This window comes from Schistocerca serialis, chromosome 2 (genome assembly GCF_023864345.2).
Source record: "Schistocerca serialis cubense isolate TAMUIC-IGC-003099 chromosome 2, iqSchSeri2.2, whole genome shotgun sequence".
In the NCBI taxonomy this organism is placed as follows: domain Eukaryota; kingdom Metazoa; phylum Arthropoda; class Insecta; order Orthoptera; family Acrididae; genus Schistocerca; species Schistocerca serialis.
In genome coordinates, this window is record NC_064639.1 from 877,427,848 (window position 1) to 877,446,246 (window position 18,399).

The window sequence follows — 18,399 nt, forward strand, 5'->3', positions numbered from 1 at the left end:
TAGGTAACATTAGGACAGGTATTCTTCACATATGTGCAAAGTATGCTGCACGTACTCTCATGTTATAAAAAGAGGTACGCCCACTTGAGGGTCAAACAGTCACTGGGCAGGGTTGCCTAACAGCAGTTACTGATGGAGCTTCAGAAACTTTATCTATAAGAAGACGATGTAATATTCTGGTGGACATGACTACAACTGATACATAAGTAGCACTTTATGTTTTCACTGGAGCAGTGTTGAACAGAAAGCTAGTCTCTGTCTCAAATAGCTATCTGCTGAACATTTCAGTTAATACCAGGTACAAGTCACTGATTAATACTTGTCTCCTGTAAGGCCAAGTGTTAATAGTGAATTGGGTCAAGGGGACAGGGAGTTAGTAGTTCACAGAACGAATGACAGTAAGAGCATTCATCTATGATAGTAGTTGCAGCTCATATATAGTAAGAGTAGGGACCTGAGGCGGGATTCTGAATGAATTTATAGGAACCTGTATGACTATAAGTATAATAAGGGGTAACTAGTCAGACGCCCCACGTCAATGTGTTTAGAGATAAATAAATACATTTAAAGAAAATTATTTACCTGCTGCTTCAACAGCTCATTCCTGCCAAACCAATTCTTTTCCACCAGTCAGCTATGCCAAACCAAGCAACCAACAGGTCCTACTCCCTATCATCTCTGCTGCAACACTTGATTAGAGTAATTAAAACATCAAAACAAACTCAGTGTTCCAATTGTGCTATTCAGGCCTCACTAACTCTGTACTTGTGTGTTCCACCTGTGCCAGGACATGACAGTTGTTAGCTTTCAGATGAAAGATTCGTCCAAAAGCTAAGAATATTCTCTGTCTTTTCTGTTCCTACTGACAACTTTGTGCCTCAACTATTTGGTGAGTTGTTGCCGTTACTCCTTAAATTACTTACTCAGGGTGTATACGCGGACAAGGAAAAAAAATTCCCAGATTTTTCCCGGATTTCCCGGTTAAAAATACACTTTGTCCCGGATGAAAACACACTTTTTCCGTATTATTAAGTGACCATATATTTTCCTTCGGAACTGTAAAACTTATCAATTCTTTGAATGGTTATGTGTTTATACATGGGTGTAGAATTTCCGGGCACTTTGGAAACCGAAACTCAGGGAAGAAAACTCCTTTTGGAAAGATTTTAGATGAGCAGCAACATGTATGCTGCATATTTTCGTATTACGAAATTATAAATTCAAATTCAACCAAAGCCCCGCATGTTACTTTCTGAACCATTGTAATCGAGATTGCGATGCGCTTTTATAAGCCAGTCATAGCCCATGTCACGTGATTCCGCCAGCCAATGACAGCGGATATTCACACCACAGGATACGTGATGTAGTCAGCCAATAGCAACATCACTGTTAAGTAGTGCGGACACACAAACAAGAGAAGTTAATGTTTTAAATTAATATACACAGTGTTGCTACAAGAAAAGAAAAGCTTATTGGTCTCTAAGGTTAATGAGCTGCAAGAGAAGCTAAGCTTTCACATATAATGTAGATATTTTTTGCGCGCGTTACACTTTAAGGCATATCACACAGATGTGCAAGTAAAATTTTTGGCCGAGTCCAGTGACTTGTCCTCAAAGTTTTCCACAAATAAATTAGCTACCTCAGAGGAGAGAGCTTCCTGTAGCACTACATCAATTTGCTCATAATAACGACATTAATGTCTGATCTTTTGGGCTCGAAATACTCCTAAATGGCTCGTCATCATACGCTCTGTGATTTAAGAAATTCATCGTACATTCTCGCACATAGTTCAACTTGCATAAAATGAAATTTACTTTGAAAGTAATGCTTTTCAAAGCACCATTCGCAATATTTTCCTGCGCCCTGTTAGAAACAGGTTCATTTCAGTAGTGAGAGAGCGCCAGATAACAGGCGTCACCGCACTTTGGCAGCTGCTATGACGCAGGAAGCCTGTATGTTCGTACGTGTAAAACATTAAAAGATCTTACACTATTTCATAAAAGACATCAGAGGATACTGCAAGAGCATCGAATTTTCGTGAACCATACTAAAATGGCACATTTAAAGTGCATACTTAAAGAGCACATTCTTACGTCCATATTACCAATGAAGTAGGCCTCGACCTAATATCAAGCTTTTCAGTGTGGATTTCGGGATGTAAATTTTCTTGAAGTACCAGTATGTATTAACTCATTTTTGATTCTTTATTATGGCATAATGCCATATGTACTTGAAGATGCAAACGTTCACTTGAAATGCAAAGAGCAGTTGAAATTAGGCAATAGTGTGGAGCTAAACACTTCGTTTCAAACACATTGACTGCCTCAGTGTAAAAGATTAATAAAAACCAAATTGTTTTAGCAAACCGACAAAAATAACTTCATTGTTCTACAAGGCGATTAATGCATGGCTGTCAGAAAAGTGGAAATAAAATGAAATCTGAAACCAACAACTTATATTAGCCTTCCATAATTAGGTGAACGTATTTTAATTCACTTGATAGCTCCCGGCCACAGAAATCCATTTTATTTTCATTTGATGTCAGAGCAGTAAATGAACAGGAAACAGCATAATCACTAAATGTAAACACGGGTCACATGGAGACTACACACTTCCCCACTATAGCTCAGACTGCTCTGAGCATCAGCCCAGGATCTACGACATTTCCGAACCAGAGGTGTCTGATACATAAAACGTATATGTTCGAGGAAATTTGGTCTTAAGCATGCCAGAGTGCAGTGCCACCCCTCTTCACACAGCATTCTTCTATCGCATGTCACTGTATTTCGCTCCGTGGAATTGAAACGTGTATGTTTTGTACCGGATGCCATCAAACTATATTCAGGACAGTGGAAATTAAAATGTCCTGTGGTGCCCCTCCTGCTCCCTTGTAATTAGGAGGACAAGAACTCTTCAAAAAATTTTCACTCTTTATTGCCTGTTACCTAATAACTTTCTGTTTTGGGTGACATAAAATTAAATATAGGATACATAAAACCAGTACAGATAATAGACAAACAAACAGTACACATTTCTTCAATCCTTAGCTCCTAGCATTGTTTTCTCTCTAATCTTGCTATAGCTTTACATGGCGTGCTTTCCTTTCTGCGAAAGAATCTATTACCTCAAAGTTCGTCAAACGTTCTGCAACATGAAAAATTGAAATATTGTTGTCTAATACTGCGTAAGCTGTTACTACAAATAATACTCAAGACTGGCGTGGTTTCTCGATTTGATTGCATCTATTTTGTCAATGTCTGCTAGATAAAACAAAATAGGCCTTTCTAACACCGCAGAAATTGTAACACACACCAAATAAACGAGACTGTTTTGGCACAAATGATCATTTTTATAACACGACAGAATATATAATTCACAAAGGTCAACATAAAATGCCTATTAGGCCTAGGCGTAGTACATTGAAATGCTGCTACATTCAAAGATGAACAATACGGAATTTGTATTTACTTCTTCTGATAATGTATGAAAATGTAGTGGTCGAAACTCAGGGCGGAGAAAAAAAGCCCATCTTTCACCTTTTTTTTTAAATTTATTTACTGATGCAGAAGTTTCAGCGCCAGTATTTATCTTTGTGCCTGCAAAGCATGCCTGTGTAGCACTACATATATTCGACGGCAGGACTTAGTTGTGGCGGCACCTACCAACATTTTTCAGAACTTCCGCTTACTTTGCACTCGATTCTAAGCCGCGGGCGGTTTTTTGGACTACAAAAACCGGAAAAAAAATGCAGCTTAGATTCGAGTAAATATGGTAATCTCTCTTACCTGTTATTCCTGTTAGTCGTTTATTTCCACTTAGGTAGTCTGAATCTATGGATTTCCCTAGTAATTATAACAACGCTGATCATTCGCAAACCAAATCAACAACATAATCAGACAGCGATTGGTGTTCACTCGTTCGGCTTTACTCCGCTCAGCTTGTATAGCCCGGTCCCCTTTTGCCTGCAGGAAAGATTATTTCTAGATGCGGCGAGGATTCCCCTGACAGAGACATCATGAACACTACGCACACATTCAAAAATCAACTTATTTATTTAACCATGGGAGCAAACTGCTGATGTCATCGCTCCCTAAGCTTACACACTACTTAATCTAACTTAAACTAACTTACGCTAAGGGCAACAAACACACCCATGCCCGAGGGAGGATTCGAACCTCCAACGGTGGGAGCCGTGTGAACCATGACAAGTCACCCTAGACCGCATGGCTACCCCGCGCAATTCATTCAGAAATCAACTAGCAGAGTGTGTTCAAAAACCAACAGGGATGCGCACCAAAATCATATGAGTAATCGATAGACCAACGTGCGCTGGATGCTAGGCACTTGGTGAAACAAGGTTTTTTCTCCTCAAGAATATGAATTTGCCCCCCCCCCCCCCTTCCTTACTCATAGATCCGGGCCCGCTGCGCACGCGTGAATCTGGCAGCTTGGGCGAGACAGTAAAATTTTTCCCAGATGCATCTAGCTGCTTGCTGCGACTGTTTACACAGCCAACAGCCCCATTTCTGTAGCCAGAAACGGGAGAAGGCACTACTCATACCGAGCGAGGTGACGCAGTGGTTAGCACACTGGACTCGCATTCGGGAGGACAACGGTTCAATCCCACATCTGGCCATCCTGATTTTGGTTTTCCGTGATTTCCCTAAATCGCTTCACTCAAATGCCGGGATGGTTCCTTTGAAAGGGCACTGCCGACTTCCTTCCCCATCCTTCCCTAATCCGATGACCTCACAGTTTGCTCTCTTCCCCCAAATCAACCCAACCCAACAATCCAACTACTCATACGCCACTCAACTGCGCATGCGCATGAGCACGCTTGTAACTGCTAAAACGAATCTAAACAGTTGTGATGTCATGCTCATCGGAGGCAATTTGTTGTTATGAAGCATTGCATAGTCTTCCTAAAGCCTTTGACACATTTTGCTGTTGGCAAACGCTTGTATGAGCACTGTGTTTTGTTGTTGTATATGCCACATTTCCTTTGTGATTTATGTTTTATTTTCCTCGTTCACATTTTATTGTTGCAGTATTATTCTGCAGTAGCGGGATACAGTAATATCCTTTGTTAGAGTATCGATTCATACCAGTCAAAATTACAAAAATTTTAACTGAAAACTAAAACAACAAAAAATTCCTGGAATTCTAAAAAATTTCCGGGTTTTTCCTGGTTTTCTCCCGGATGAAAAAATTCCCAGGTTTTTCCCGGATCTCCCAGGTTGTATACACCCTGTTACTAAATTAATGGTACTTATCAATGCCCATTATATATACATACAAATTTCAAGCACTAACTGCTTGTCTCTTTGACACTGCCCCTACTAGAAATTAGCAAAATTCATCTGTCAGATCTCGATTCAAATAACTCTACTGTCCATGAGAGACAAAATTCTGGATTCAAGTCCTGCCCTGGTGTAAAGACAAATATTGAATCTGTCACGAATTTTAGGGTTTATAATTTAAACAACAACTAACCAAAAGTATAGTTCAAAACTGTTTTTTTAAATCAAACCATTACCTGTTTTGGATTTATTACAAATCCATCTTCAGACTCTTACAGATTTCCTTACTTTCCTGCTGGGGCCTTACTTTGTACATGTTTGATGCACTGACAAGGCAACATTCCCAGGTGTAAATAAACAATCTTCACAACACTTGGTAGGTATGTACAGGGGTGGAAATACTGCAATAAGTATGTTTTCATTTTTCCCCAATTTTACTTTTAAGGGGTAAAACACACCTTGAAAGGTAATTTGGCATATTAGGTTTAGAGGGAATATCTTCAGAACTATGATATATAAAAAATGTATTTCATATAAAAGTTGACTTATAATTAACATTCTTGAAAACTGTATACTCAACTTCTGTAATAATCTGGAAGCTTCCACACTGCATCCATCCATGTCTAATAAAGGTGGTTTCCAAAATATTATTCTGTTAAAATAAGGTGTACACATTGTGCTGGCAGAGTATTTTGATTGCACCTAATTAAAGTACCTAAACATTCATTATTATACTAATATTTGTTTTTATGTTTTAAATTGTTATTTTGCATTTTAAATTCATTTTTTCCTTTTTAAGTTTACTGTTTCACATGTGTGTGTGTTACGTTGACTGGAAATAATAAGTAATTCATTAACAGGGTTCGAATTGATGATTATCTGTCAAAAAAATGCTTAAAACTTAACTTTTTTTATGCTATGCACATAAAATGAATGAAACTTCTTCATGTAATACACATGATGGACAGCATGACCTAAAACAAAATTCAGAAGGCTTCTCAAATTGTGGCAGGCAATCGAATAAATATTCTGAAGTGTACCAGGTATATTTCACTATATCTGAAGACCTTGATGAAGAGAACTGATTATATACTAGTCACTGCAGCTTGATTATACTGTTTCTCAAGTGGAGACTGACATCATAATCATTCAGCAGAAATAGATGTGACAACCTTCTCACAATGTTCTTCTAACATCAAAAGCCCTGTGTGTCCAACAGCTGTACCTGTCCCATTAACTAGTTCCTTTTCCCTGCTATGGTGCTCAAAACATTTCTTTTTTCATAAACTTATGGAAAGTTTGGACTAAGAATTCAACAGTCTCTTTCTGAACCCCAAGTGTTCTTGTGATGGCATCAGAATCTGGCAAACTAATGACTGATTACATCAAAAGATACTTGAAATAGTTTTATTTCACAGTGCAGGAGAAAAATCTGTACAACTGTGAGATTCTTCGTGTTGTCAATGTGAAAGAACAATTTTGAGCTTCCTACCTGAGGACAATGAACTTGTTCATCTGGTGATCCCAAAAGGCTCGATAGGGCAGATACAGCCACTGGGTGTACATGGCTTTGACGTTGAAGAACTTTGTGAAATTTCACACCTAGTTCTACTAACATGATTATAATGTCAAATACTATTTGAGAAACAACTTAATCAAGCTGCAATGACAAGTATACAATCAATTCTGTTCGTTGAGGTTTTCCAGTTTCCTGAAATGTGCCTGATACAATTCAGGATATTTAGAGGATCGCCAGCCACACAATTTGAGAAGTCTGCTGAATTGTGTTTTATGTCATGTTGTCTGTCATGTGTATTATGTGTGGAGAAAAAACCTTACATATTAAGCATTTCTTTACAGATAATCATTATAGAAATGATTTTATATTGTAGTAATGAGTTACTTTCAATCATGTAAAAGAGAGAGAGATTTTAAAACATAAAACAATGTAAAACATAAAACAAAAATAAGTTATACAAATAATTAGAACATTAATGAATGTTTAGATATTTTAATTAGGTATGTTTAAAATACTGCAACACCACATTGTGTACAGTTTATTTTCACAAAATGATATATTAGGAATCAGCTTTATTACACAGGGATCTACATGCCATGAAAAATTATTTAATTTCTGCTGTAACAAAAGTTTTGAATTTTCAAAATTAATTAATGGTGATGCGGGTATTTTGCAAAATTTTACACCACTACAAAAGATGATTATACAGTTTTCAAGAATGTTAATTACATTTCAACTTTTATATGAAACATATTTTTTTATATATCATGATTTTGAAGGTATTCTCTCTGAAATCAATATGGTAAATTATCTTTCAGCCTGTGTTTTACTCCGTAAAAGTGAAATTGGCATAAAAGAAAAAATAGGTACTCATTATTTTGGCTCCCTACATACCTGCAAAGTTTCATCAAGATTGTTTATTTACGTCTGAAGTTGTTCCATTGTGAAATAAACAAAAAGTTTTTCATTCACTATTCAGTAAACTTACATTTTTTTTTTTTTTTCGTATTTGATCTTCACAGGAACACTCATGAAAGGATTTTACAATTAATCAAGCATGACATGTGGTGAAAACTTATGTGACACACACACACACACACACACACACACACACACACACACATGGACGTCACCAGTCTTCAATGGCTTCTTTAACTTCCATGACTCAATTTCACCTAGTCTATCCTCACTCTCTTTTTTCAAGGGGATGCCACTCTATTACTCTGCTGGGCCACATTCTTTTAATGTGTCCATGCCACCTCAGTCATGCCACTCTATTACTCTGCTGGGCCACATTCTTTTAATGTGTCCATGCCACCTCAGTCAATTTGTTTCAATTGTCTCGACACTGCCACTTATAATGCCCATTCTCACTCTTATTTCTTGATTCCTTTTCCAATCTCTTCTTGTTCCTCCACAATAGTGTGTCTGACACTGGTCCCATGCCGGAGCACCATTTTGTTCTTCAAGTGGATAGGGCATGTTGTACCCAAATCTTAAATAGTAACTCCCTGACTCAATAAAACTGTGTGTTGCAGTGAGAGTGTAACTTAGAAACTCGCCTTTCGTAGGCAATGGTCTTATTGACCGGGCTGTCTAGGCACAAATCACAACCCGTTCACTAAGTTGCAAACAGATTGTGATCTCAAGTTCCTGAAGTTGAGCCGATGAGGTTACCTCTTCCTCCTCTCTCTTTTGTTTTTTAGAGGGTGTGGGTTGGGGTAGGGGAGAGTGGATGGGTGGTCAATTGAGGATCATGTACTGATTTCAAATACTCTTCTAGTACTCTTTCATTTGCACTTTGTTCTTTTTTCCTGTCTTTTGGCCACTTCGTACTAGTTCTTTTCACTCTTCTACCTTGGAAACCTTCAATATTCAATACTTTTCCCCTAAAAACAAACATCTGTGCATTCTTTCTTCAGCTTTTATATTATTTTTTTCTAAATCATTTTTTTACTTCATGGCTGCAGCTTCTTTCTGATTTCTTATCCCACAAATATTTGAAGATTTTCTTGGTTAATCTATTGCCTTGTATTTGATATAGATGAAAAAAACAAAACAAAAAAATCTTCTTTTTTGCATTACTTATGATATGTATTCCACATTTTCATCATCGCTATATAAGTTCCATCCTTCCCAAGTTTTTCGCAGGACTAATATTTTCCTAATAATTTTGCCTTTCTAGTATTTCTAATTTATCTACATTATGGTTATACACAAGACATTCACTTGTGTATAGACATTCTGGTTTCACAACAGCACTGTAACAGCTTATTTTCGCATTTTCATCATTCATGGTAAATGATTGCATCCTTAAACATTCAGTGAACTACATCTATCTTCTTCTAACTTCTAGTCTATAAGTATATAAATAAAAGTCACCCACTATGGTCTCCGTCTGTATGTTACACTAATCTCAAGAACTACTCTGGATTTTGATACAGTTTTCACTAACAGATAGACGAGTCATGAGAAAGGTTTATGAATGTATTATATAAATTTTTCATGCAAATTGGCTGAACTATGATGACTTTAAGTCCCTCGCCATTGTGAAAATGATGCCACTACCAACTACTGATGAACAGCAGAGCTCCTTGGAACCACATACAATGACCCCACTGTAAGGATGAGCTGGTGCGAGTTATCACTATCAGGAGGCTGGCGTAAGATACTGCCGACTTCCTAAAGAACAGATTTAATTACAACTATGGCAGGCAAGTCATCTGGTGAAAGATACTTAGTGGTATTCATGTGAAGTGGATGTAGGTTGCTTGTTTAACTATAAATGATATCAACACTAAAATCTTCAGCTAAATTTAAGCTGTCCTTGACTTGCAAGTTGTCTTGAACAAAATAATGATAGAATGGTCATTTTATTCTGGTCTTACTCACCTACACATTTGTAGGGGACCCGAACTATTTGAAACAGTTAACGCAGAACAGGGAATCAGCGATCATAAAGCGGTTACGGCATCGATGATTTCAGCCGTAAATAGAAATATTAAAAAAGGTAGGAAGATTTTTCTGTTTAGCAAAAGTGACAAAAAGCACATTACAGAGTACCTGACGGCTCAACACAAAAGTTTTGTCTCAAGTACAGATAGTGTTGAGGATCAGTGGACAAAGTTCAGAACCATCATACAATATGCGTTAGATGAGTACGTGCTAAGCAAGATTGTAAGAGATGGAAAAGAGCCACCGTGGTACAACAACCAAGTTAGAAAACTGCTGTGGAAGCAAAGGGAACTTCACAGCAAACATAAACATAGCCAAAGCCTTGCAGACAAACAAAAATTACGCGAAGTGAAATGTAGTGTGAGGAGGGCTATGCGAGAGGCGTCCAATGAATTCGAAAGTAAAGTTCTATGTACTGACTTGGCAGAAAATCCTAAGAAATTCTGGTCTTATGTCAAAGCGGTAGGTGGATCAAAACACTCTGTGACCAAAATGGTACTGAAACAGAGGATGACAGACTAAAGGCCGAAATACTAAATGTCTTTTTCCGAAGCTGTTTCACAGAGGAAGACTGCACTATAGTTCCTTCTCTAGATTGTCGCACAGATGACAAAATGGTAGATATCGAAATAGACGACAGAGGGATAGAGAAACAATTAAAATCGCTCAAAAGAGGAAAGGCCGCTGGACCTGCTGGGATACCAGTTCGATTTTACACAGAGTACGTGAAGGAACTTGCCCCCCTTCTTGCAGTGGTGTACCGTAGGTCTCTAGAAGAGCGTAGCGTTCCAAAGGATTGGAAAAGGGCACAGGTCACCCCCGTTTTCAAGAAGGGACGACGAACAGATGTGCAGAACTATAGACCTATATCTCTAATGTCGATCAGTTGTAGAATTTTGGAACACATATTGTGTTCGATTATAATGACTTTCCTGGAGACTAGAAATCTACTCTGTAGGAATCAGCATGGGTTTCGAAAAAGACTGTCGTGTGAAACCCAGCTCGCACTATTCGTCCACGAGACTCAGAGGGCCATAGACACGGGTTCACAGGTAGATGCCGTGTTTCTTGACTTCTGCACGGCGTTCGATACAGTTCCCCACAGTCATTTAATGAACAAAGTAAGAGCATATGGACTATCAGACCAATTGTGTGATTGGAGTGAGGAGTTCCTAGATAACAGGACGCAGCATGTCATTCTCAATGGAGAGAAGTCTTCCGAAGTAAGTGTGATTTCAGGTGTGCCGCAGGGGAGTGTCATGGGACCGTTGCTGTTCACAGTATACATAAATGACCTGGTGGATGACATCGGAAGTTGACTGAGGCTTTTTGCAGATGATGCTGTGGTGTATCGAGAGGTTGTAACAATGGAAAATTGTACTGAAATGCAGGAGGATCTGCAGCGAATTGACGCATGGTGCAGAGAATGGCAATTGAATCTCAATGTAGACAAGTGTAATGTGCTGCGAATACATAGAAAGATAGATCTATTATCATTTAGCTACAAAATAGCAGGTCAGCAACTGGAAGCAGTTAATTCCATAAATTATCTGGGAGTACGCATTAGGAGTGATTTAAAATGGAATGATCATGTAAAGTTGATCGTCGGTAAAGCAGATGCCAGACTGAGATTCATTGGAAGAATCCTAAGGAAATGCAATCCGAAAACAAAGGAAGTAGGTTACAGTACGCTTGTTCACCCACTGCTTGAATACTGCTCAGCGGTGTGGGATCCGTACCAGATAGGGTTGATAGAAGAGATAGAGAAGATCCAACGGAGAGCAGCGCGCTTCGTTACAGGATCATTTAGTAATCGCGAAAGCGTTACGGAGAAGATAAATAAACTCCAATGGAATACTATGCAGGAGAGACGCTCAGTAGCTCGGTACGGGCTTTTGTTAAAGTTTCGAGAACATACCTTCACCGAAGAGTCAAGCAGTATATTGCTCCCTCCTACGTATATCTCGCGAAGAGACAATGAGGATAAAATCAGAGAAATTAGAGCCCACACAGAAGCATACACACAATCCTTCTTTCCACGAACAATATGAGACTGGAATAGAAGGGAGAACCGATAGAGGTACTTAGGGTACCCTCCGCCACACACCGTCAGGTGGCTTGCAGAGTATGGATGTAGATGTAGATGTAGAATTTCAATATGGGCTCCAGAAAAATGTGAAGGTCAACCTGTTTCCAGGAAGGGTTGATGAACAGATGCATACAGTTAGAAACCTATACTGCTGGTATCAGTCTGTGGCAGAATTTTCGAACATGTTTCATGCTCACTTATTATGAGATTTCTAGAGACTGAAAATCTCCTCTGAAGTAATCAACATGGATTCCAAAAATGAATGTGGGAGACCAAGCTCAGTTTGTTTGTTCATCAGGACCAGACAGCAGTGTATATTGGCACCCTAGGTTGATGCCTCGTTCCTTGACTTCAGAAAGGTGTTCAACACAGTTCCTCACCACAGCCAAATGAATGAAATACGAGTGTAGAGAATACAGAGCACCCGATGAGTTCCTAGCAAACAGACCAAAGCATCTCATTTTTATTGGAGAAAAAACTTCATATGTGAAAATAACTTTGGGTTCACTCCAAGAGAGTGTTATAGGACCTTTACTTCTTACAATATAATACATGAAAGACCTAGTGGATAGCATTAGAAGTTCTGTGAGGGTTCCTGTGGATGATACAGTTACATACAAAGAATTGTAGCAAACTGTAGCAAGACCTACAGAGGATCAGCACTTGGTTCAAGGACTGGCAGTTGTCCCTCAACATAAGTAATCACAACATATTGCACATAAATAGGCAGAAACGCTCATTATTGTATGATTACATGACTGCAGAACGATCACTTGCAGCAGTCACATCCATTAAATATCTAGTAGAATGCATATGGAGCAGTTTAAAGCAAAATGACCACATAATACTAACTGCAGGTAAGATTATGCCAGACTGACATTTACTGGAAGAGCCCTCAGGAAGTTTGGTTCATCCACAAAGGAGTTACCTAACAAAAATCTCATTCGATCGATACTTGAATACTGCTTGTCAGTCTGGGATCCAAACAGATAGAGTCAACAGGGGAAGTAGAGAAGTTTCAAAGAAGAGCAGTGCATTTTGTTACAGGTTGATTAAGTGGCATAGAAATCAGCTTTAGTGGCAGATATACTGTAAGTGAGAGATTCTGCATCACAGTGTGCTTTACTGTTAAAATTCTGAGTGTGTATGCTCCTAGAAGAGTCAACAAATATATCTCTTCCTCCTTCGTATATCTGCAAAAAGACCGTGAAGGTAAAATTAGAGAGATTTTAGCTCACATGGAGGCTTGCCAACAATCATTCTTCCCACAGACCATTTGCAGATGTAAAAGGAAAGATGGGAAATGGGACTGGTGCTAAAGTACTCCCCACTAAGTTGATTTGAGGAGTGTAAGTATTCAAATACATGAATATACAAAACAATACGATATGATACACATACCATTACCAGAGAATAGCTATGCCACCTAAAATATAACATCTTTAATTCTAAGTTCAAATTGAGATATTTAGTTCACTAGCAGCGTCCAATAACTGGGTCGATAGTAAATAAAAAGTTTATTAATTTTGCAGTATTGCAGTATTACTGCTAAATTTCCTCTACTTCGTTTAGTAAGCTCCTAATCGGAATTTCAATTCTTTGATTAAGTTTATTAGTTTTAATAAAGATGAAAAATTAGTCTGCCTTACAACTCACAGGAAATGTCTTGTTGCAGAACTCACACTGGAACAGGCCAGTGTGCAAGCGTTTGTGCAGAGTAAGATCCCAACGCTGGAAAAATTTCTTTTCACACTGATCACACTCATATGGCCGCTCTTGCCTGTGCACAGCCATGTGTTCATTCAACTTCGCTCGTCGTTTGAACGTCCTTTCACACATTTCACAACGAAACTTCCCACCACGTGATGAGGCATTTTCATTGTCTTCACTGTCAGTCTCTTTGTACCTACAATAGGAATAAAGGAATAAAAATGATAACAAGTTGAAAAGTTTCTTTTACGGACTTAAGTTCTATCAATATTAGTTAAATCAAACCTAAAAAAGGTGGCGCCTAAGGAAATAGAACTGGCAGCTTAAGGCAATTGTTGCAAAATGTAAAATGACTTTCAGTAACATCAACAACCATGTGATATCTGGTAGTCAACTCACAATTATAAAGAACTGCATTACAAGACACCTATCTAGAAATTGATCTCTGACACTGTTCTTTCATCAGTGACAGGTCATACCTCTCATATTTTCATACATACGACAGTAAAATCATGTAAGCGATTGTCAGAACACAGAGGAGATGTAGTGTATCTTAGAGAATGCTAATTAGTTTCATGTACCATTGATCTTTACATGATAAATCTTAATGATGTAGAATGAGTCATAATATACATATGTGAGTTAAGTAACTCCTACCCACCACATTTTACACATTAATATGACAGAAATTATTCTATGGAACAAGAGCTGTCAAGGAGAAATGTTTTCGGTTTGTTTTCAAATTTTACTTTGCTTTCTGTCAGACATTTTATATCACTAGGTAAGTTGTCAAAAATTTTGGTTCCAGAATTATACAATGCTTCTTACACCCAAGACAAACTTATTGTGGTGTCACGAATGTCATTTTTTCTCCTGGTATTGTAATTACGTATGCCACTGCTCCTTTTAAGCTGCATTGGATTATTTACAACAAATTTCATGAGGAATAAATATACTGTGAAGCAGTAGTCGAAGGGCCTAACTCCTTAAGCAGATGACTACAAGATATTGTAGATGTGTAGCACATATTATTCTTACAGTACATTTTGCAGCAATGAAGACTTTCTTTCTTAATCCCAGGTTATTATGCTTTTCAGTATCTTTGTTTATAACAGTCCTTAATGACGCTGACACAGGAACTTGGTTTTTGCTCTATACCACGCACAAGCAATGTGTGTGGACAATGTTTTGTAAACTATAACCCAATTGAATAAAAAAAAAAAATGCAGTAAACATTTTAATAGCTATTTTTCTTAATTGATACTGAATAATTGTGAATTAGGTACTTACTCAATTACGGGTGTGAGTGCCATTGCTGTAGCTAAGGTCTGATCCTCTTCTTCAATAAAGAATATCTCAGTAGCACCATTCTGAAATTTTGTAGAACCTACGGCAGATGTTGTGGGAGACCTCGTAACTGGGACAGCAGCTGTTGCAATGAAAACAGTATGTGGATCGGCTATAGATGAGGCAGCAACTGATGAGGTATTATGTACAGAAACAGGTGCCGAAGGTGGAGGTAAGGGAGCAGGAATACTACTTGGTGCAACAAGGCTTATGGTGGAGAAATTAGTTCTGCAGGCACTATTTGCAACTGTGGAGGTCTGTACAGAGCACACTGGCTGCGCTGGGGTGGCAGACTGTAGGGCAGGAAGTGAATCACTGGCTGCTGGACATGGACTTACTGCCTCGCTTTGAGGCACACTGGAACTTGCCTGCAGAGGTTCTACAGTAGTTTCTTGTTGGGGTCTCGGAAGCAACAAGATTTCTGTAAGCAGTGCACTTTCTGTAACTGGAAATGTGTCTGTGATAGATGTTGGCAGAGTTGTAGCACTGCCATGGTTTAAAGGAGACACAGTACCCGAGGCAGCAGCTGTGTCTTCAGGTTGATCCATAGACACAGGTAGAGCAGTAATACTACTGGGCATTAAGTGTGTTGAGGTTACAGTTTCTGACTCTAACGCGACAGTGCACACACCACTGGAAATGTCTTGTTTCTCTCCTGATAATTCTGCTAAAATATCACACTGAGTGTCAGCATGTACTGTACGTGATATGAGCGTAGATGCAATACCAGAAACCTCTGGAGAATTGTTTCTGGGAAGTTTACAGGTACTACTATGTGTTTCAGCTTCCAAGTCAATGGAAACACTTGAAGGGCAGTTATTTGTAACACTGGAAATGGTAGGACACTGAGAGCCAGAAATCTGTGTAGGCAAGCTTACAGATATGTCAGCAGGCATGACCCCTGGTGTACTTCCAGAAACTGAGTCTGATACACCGACAGCAAGGCAAAGGTCATCGGATGTGTTTGTGCTGAGATCGTCTCCCAGTTCATCTGTCATATTAACAGATGAACTGGCAGCTAACACAGAGGCTTCAATGTTGGGCACTTCTTGACTCTCATCACAGTTCATAGCAGACACAGCTTCTGATGAGGTAGGTATTTCAATGGGTAGTTCGGAAGGAATACTGGACATCATTTGTGTGCTAATGCTATCTGGTACTATTGATGTTGCATTGCCAGTTTCTGGGATAGCACTCACTAAAGATGAACATGGGGCAGTATCACAGGTAGATGCACTATGTACAGACTGGGGATGCAAAGTATCAGAAGATACAGAGGCAACTCTGTCACTCGACAAATCCACTTTGGTCGGTTGATCGTCTCTCTGTGCACTGGACACATCTTTGAACAGTGTCCTTTCTGTCTGCACTAAGTCCACAAGACCTTCACTTTTTGAGACAGACGTCATTGGCTGAGTGGCATACAGGTGTGCTGGCCCAGCAGCTGAAACACCATCTTTGCCCGACGAGAAAGTGAGCACCTGAACCTGCGTTAGGCTCGGGCGTCCGTCAGAACAGTTGAACATATTGGTTTTGGCTGGACAGACACTTTGACTGTTTGCAGTAAATGGAGAGGCAAATGTTTTCCCATTGCTTGAAATGTGTTGCATATTCATGTCATACATCACAGAAGTCTGCTGGTTATTTTCTGCACAATTGTGGAGTGGAACCTTGCCCATAGCATTCTGTATGTGGTAGCGAGGTGCCCCAAATGACAGCTGCTGTGTTGTCTGCTCACAATTACTGCTTAGTTCCACCATAACAAGGATGTGTTCTTCGTGACCTCCTACACTCCCATCAACCTGCAAAAAAGTGATGCTTTGCTAGAAGAATTAATTTTATTATTTATACAGAAATAAGCTCTTTGCTGATCTCTCTTTCAGCAAACACTTTTGACACTGTGCTAGTGCCAATTCAGAGCAGTTTCACTTTTACGGATCACACCTGCATACATTTCAAGCATAAATGCATTTATTTAGAAGCAACTATACTGATAATGGATATTAACTGCCTGCTGCAAAGAAAAAAAATTGTAATTCGATTAACAGGGGAGTTAAGCATAAATCAGACAATTGTTTGTACAGAGTGGGAAAAAATGCTCATATATAAAAATGTGATTATTTTATAGTTTACTTAGTAACCTACAAATAACAAAAGTGAGGAATTGTAAGCACTAGCCTTCTGATGATTGATGGCTGGTATACAGACACACTTGCGTTAGCTTTTCACCTACAGTGCAACTTATTCTAGTGTAAGTACTTTCTCTCTCTCTCTCTCTCTCTCTCTCTCTCTCTCTCTCTCTCTCTCTCTCTCTGGACACAACCTCTGGTTCTGACTGCTTCTGATTAGTAAGATTTATTGCCACCTTTTGTTTGTATATGTCTACTGGCAGAGTGTATGGTAAGGGAGGACACAATGCCAGCGACAGAGTGTCTGGCAGGGAGGTGCAGCTCAACAGCTGCAGCCTACGCACAAATATATGTCTCACATAACTTGTAAGCTACAGCGAGCCTGCATATGACGGTATTAACAGGTTATGTCAGTATGAACAGTATAGGCTTTCAAAGTCAACAGTTTCTCAACAGAGCACCAAATAAGGAATAGCTGCCTAAACGAAAGACCAATCAAAGTAAAATGTGATACCCTACGAGCTGCCAAAAGGACACCTTATAAAACAAAAAAGGGATAAAAAATAGCATAGCAGACAACATCACTTACTATGGCACTGACAGCATCAAATAAAGAACATGTGGTGCGTGGAATTAAGTCAATCCCATGATAACCTAGTCAGTAATATTACCTGAAAGTACAATTTACTTCTCAATCCTCAATGTCTTCTTTAAGTGGTGAAGCCTTGGGAAATACTTGTAGCAACGTCTTACCCCTCCTTTAGTCTCTATATAAGTGATTGGAACAATGGTTCCTGCAACCATCTCACGTTTGTAACGATATTTCTGAGCCTTCATCTACCTCTTCTGACAAAAATATAATGGCACTGCATTATGAAAAACCTTTCCTGCATCTACAGAATGCTCCAAGTATGCAGATCAGTAGGTGACAGTCAACTGAGGCAGCATCCCTTCAGAACAATGGGGTGGAAATGCCCTGTGTTCAAAATGAGAAGGTCTTTCTACACAAGTGTAACATTATTTTGCATGATCTCTACTTGGACTACCACTTTTATTTTGCAGAACATTTTATTTAAAAAGGTGTACTACTTTGCTTCCACCGTTTGCTGAAAGGTTGCGACACAATAGTAAGTAGCGGTCGAAAGAAACAGATCGTAGACGTCACGCAGTTAGCTTGGACCTCGGTCAACATAACCTCAGTCAAACATTAGTCAATTTGTGTATGCATAATAAAGTTGTTCTTGATTGAAAATGTCAGTTTATGAGCCTAATTCTCCTCATTTGTGGGAGGTGTTACTGTTTTGTTTCAATATCGAGAAAACAGCGGCTGAGTCTCATTGAATGTTCTCA

The 18,399-nt window shown here is 39.0% G+C and overlaps 1 protein-coding gene across 2 annotated transcripts in view; it reads right to left on the reverse strand.

Moving 5' to 3' along the window:
* LOC126458205 (uncharacterized) overlaps positions 1 to 18,399 on the reverse strand; it is a 117,150-nt gene that overhangs the window by 39,528 nt on the left and 59,223 nt on the right. The window contains exons 4-5 of one of the 2 annotated variants that reach the window (XM_050095099.1): positions 14,864 to 16,722; positions 13,520 to 13,769 (exon numbers count right to left, since the gene is read on the reverse strand). In XM_050095099.1, the coding sequence (XP_049951056.1) occupies positions 13,520 to 13,769; positions 14,864 to 16,722 (2,109 nt within the window). Of the gene's footprint in view, positions 1 to 13,512; positions 13,770 to 14,863; positions 16,723 to 18,399 lie in introns of both variants that reach the window. The other variant, XM_050095100.1, reaches the window with a different exon arrangement.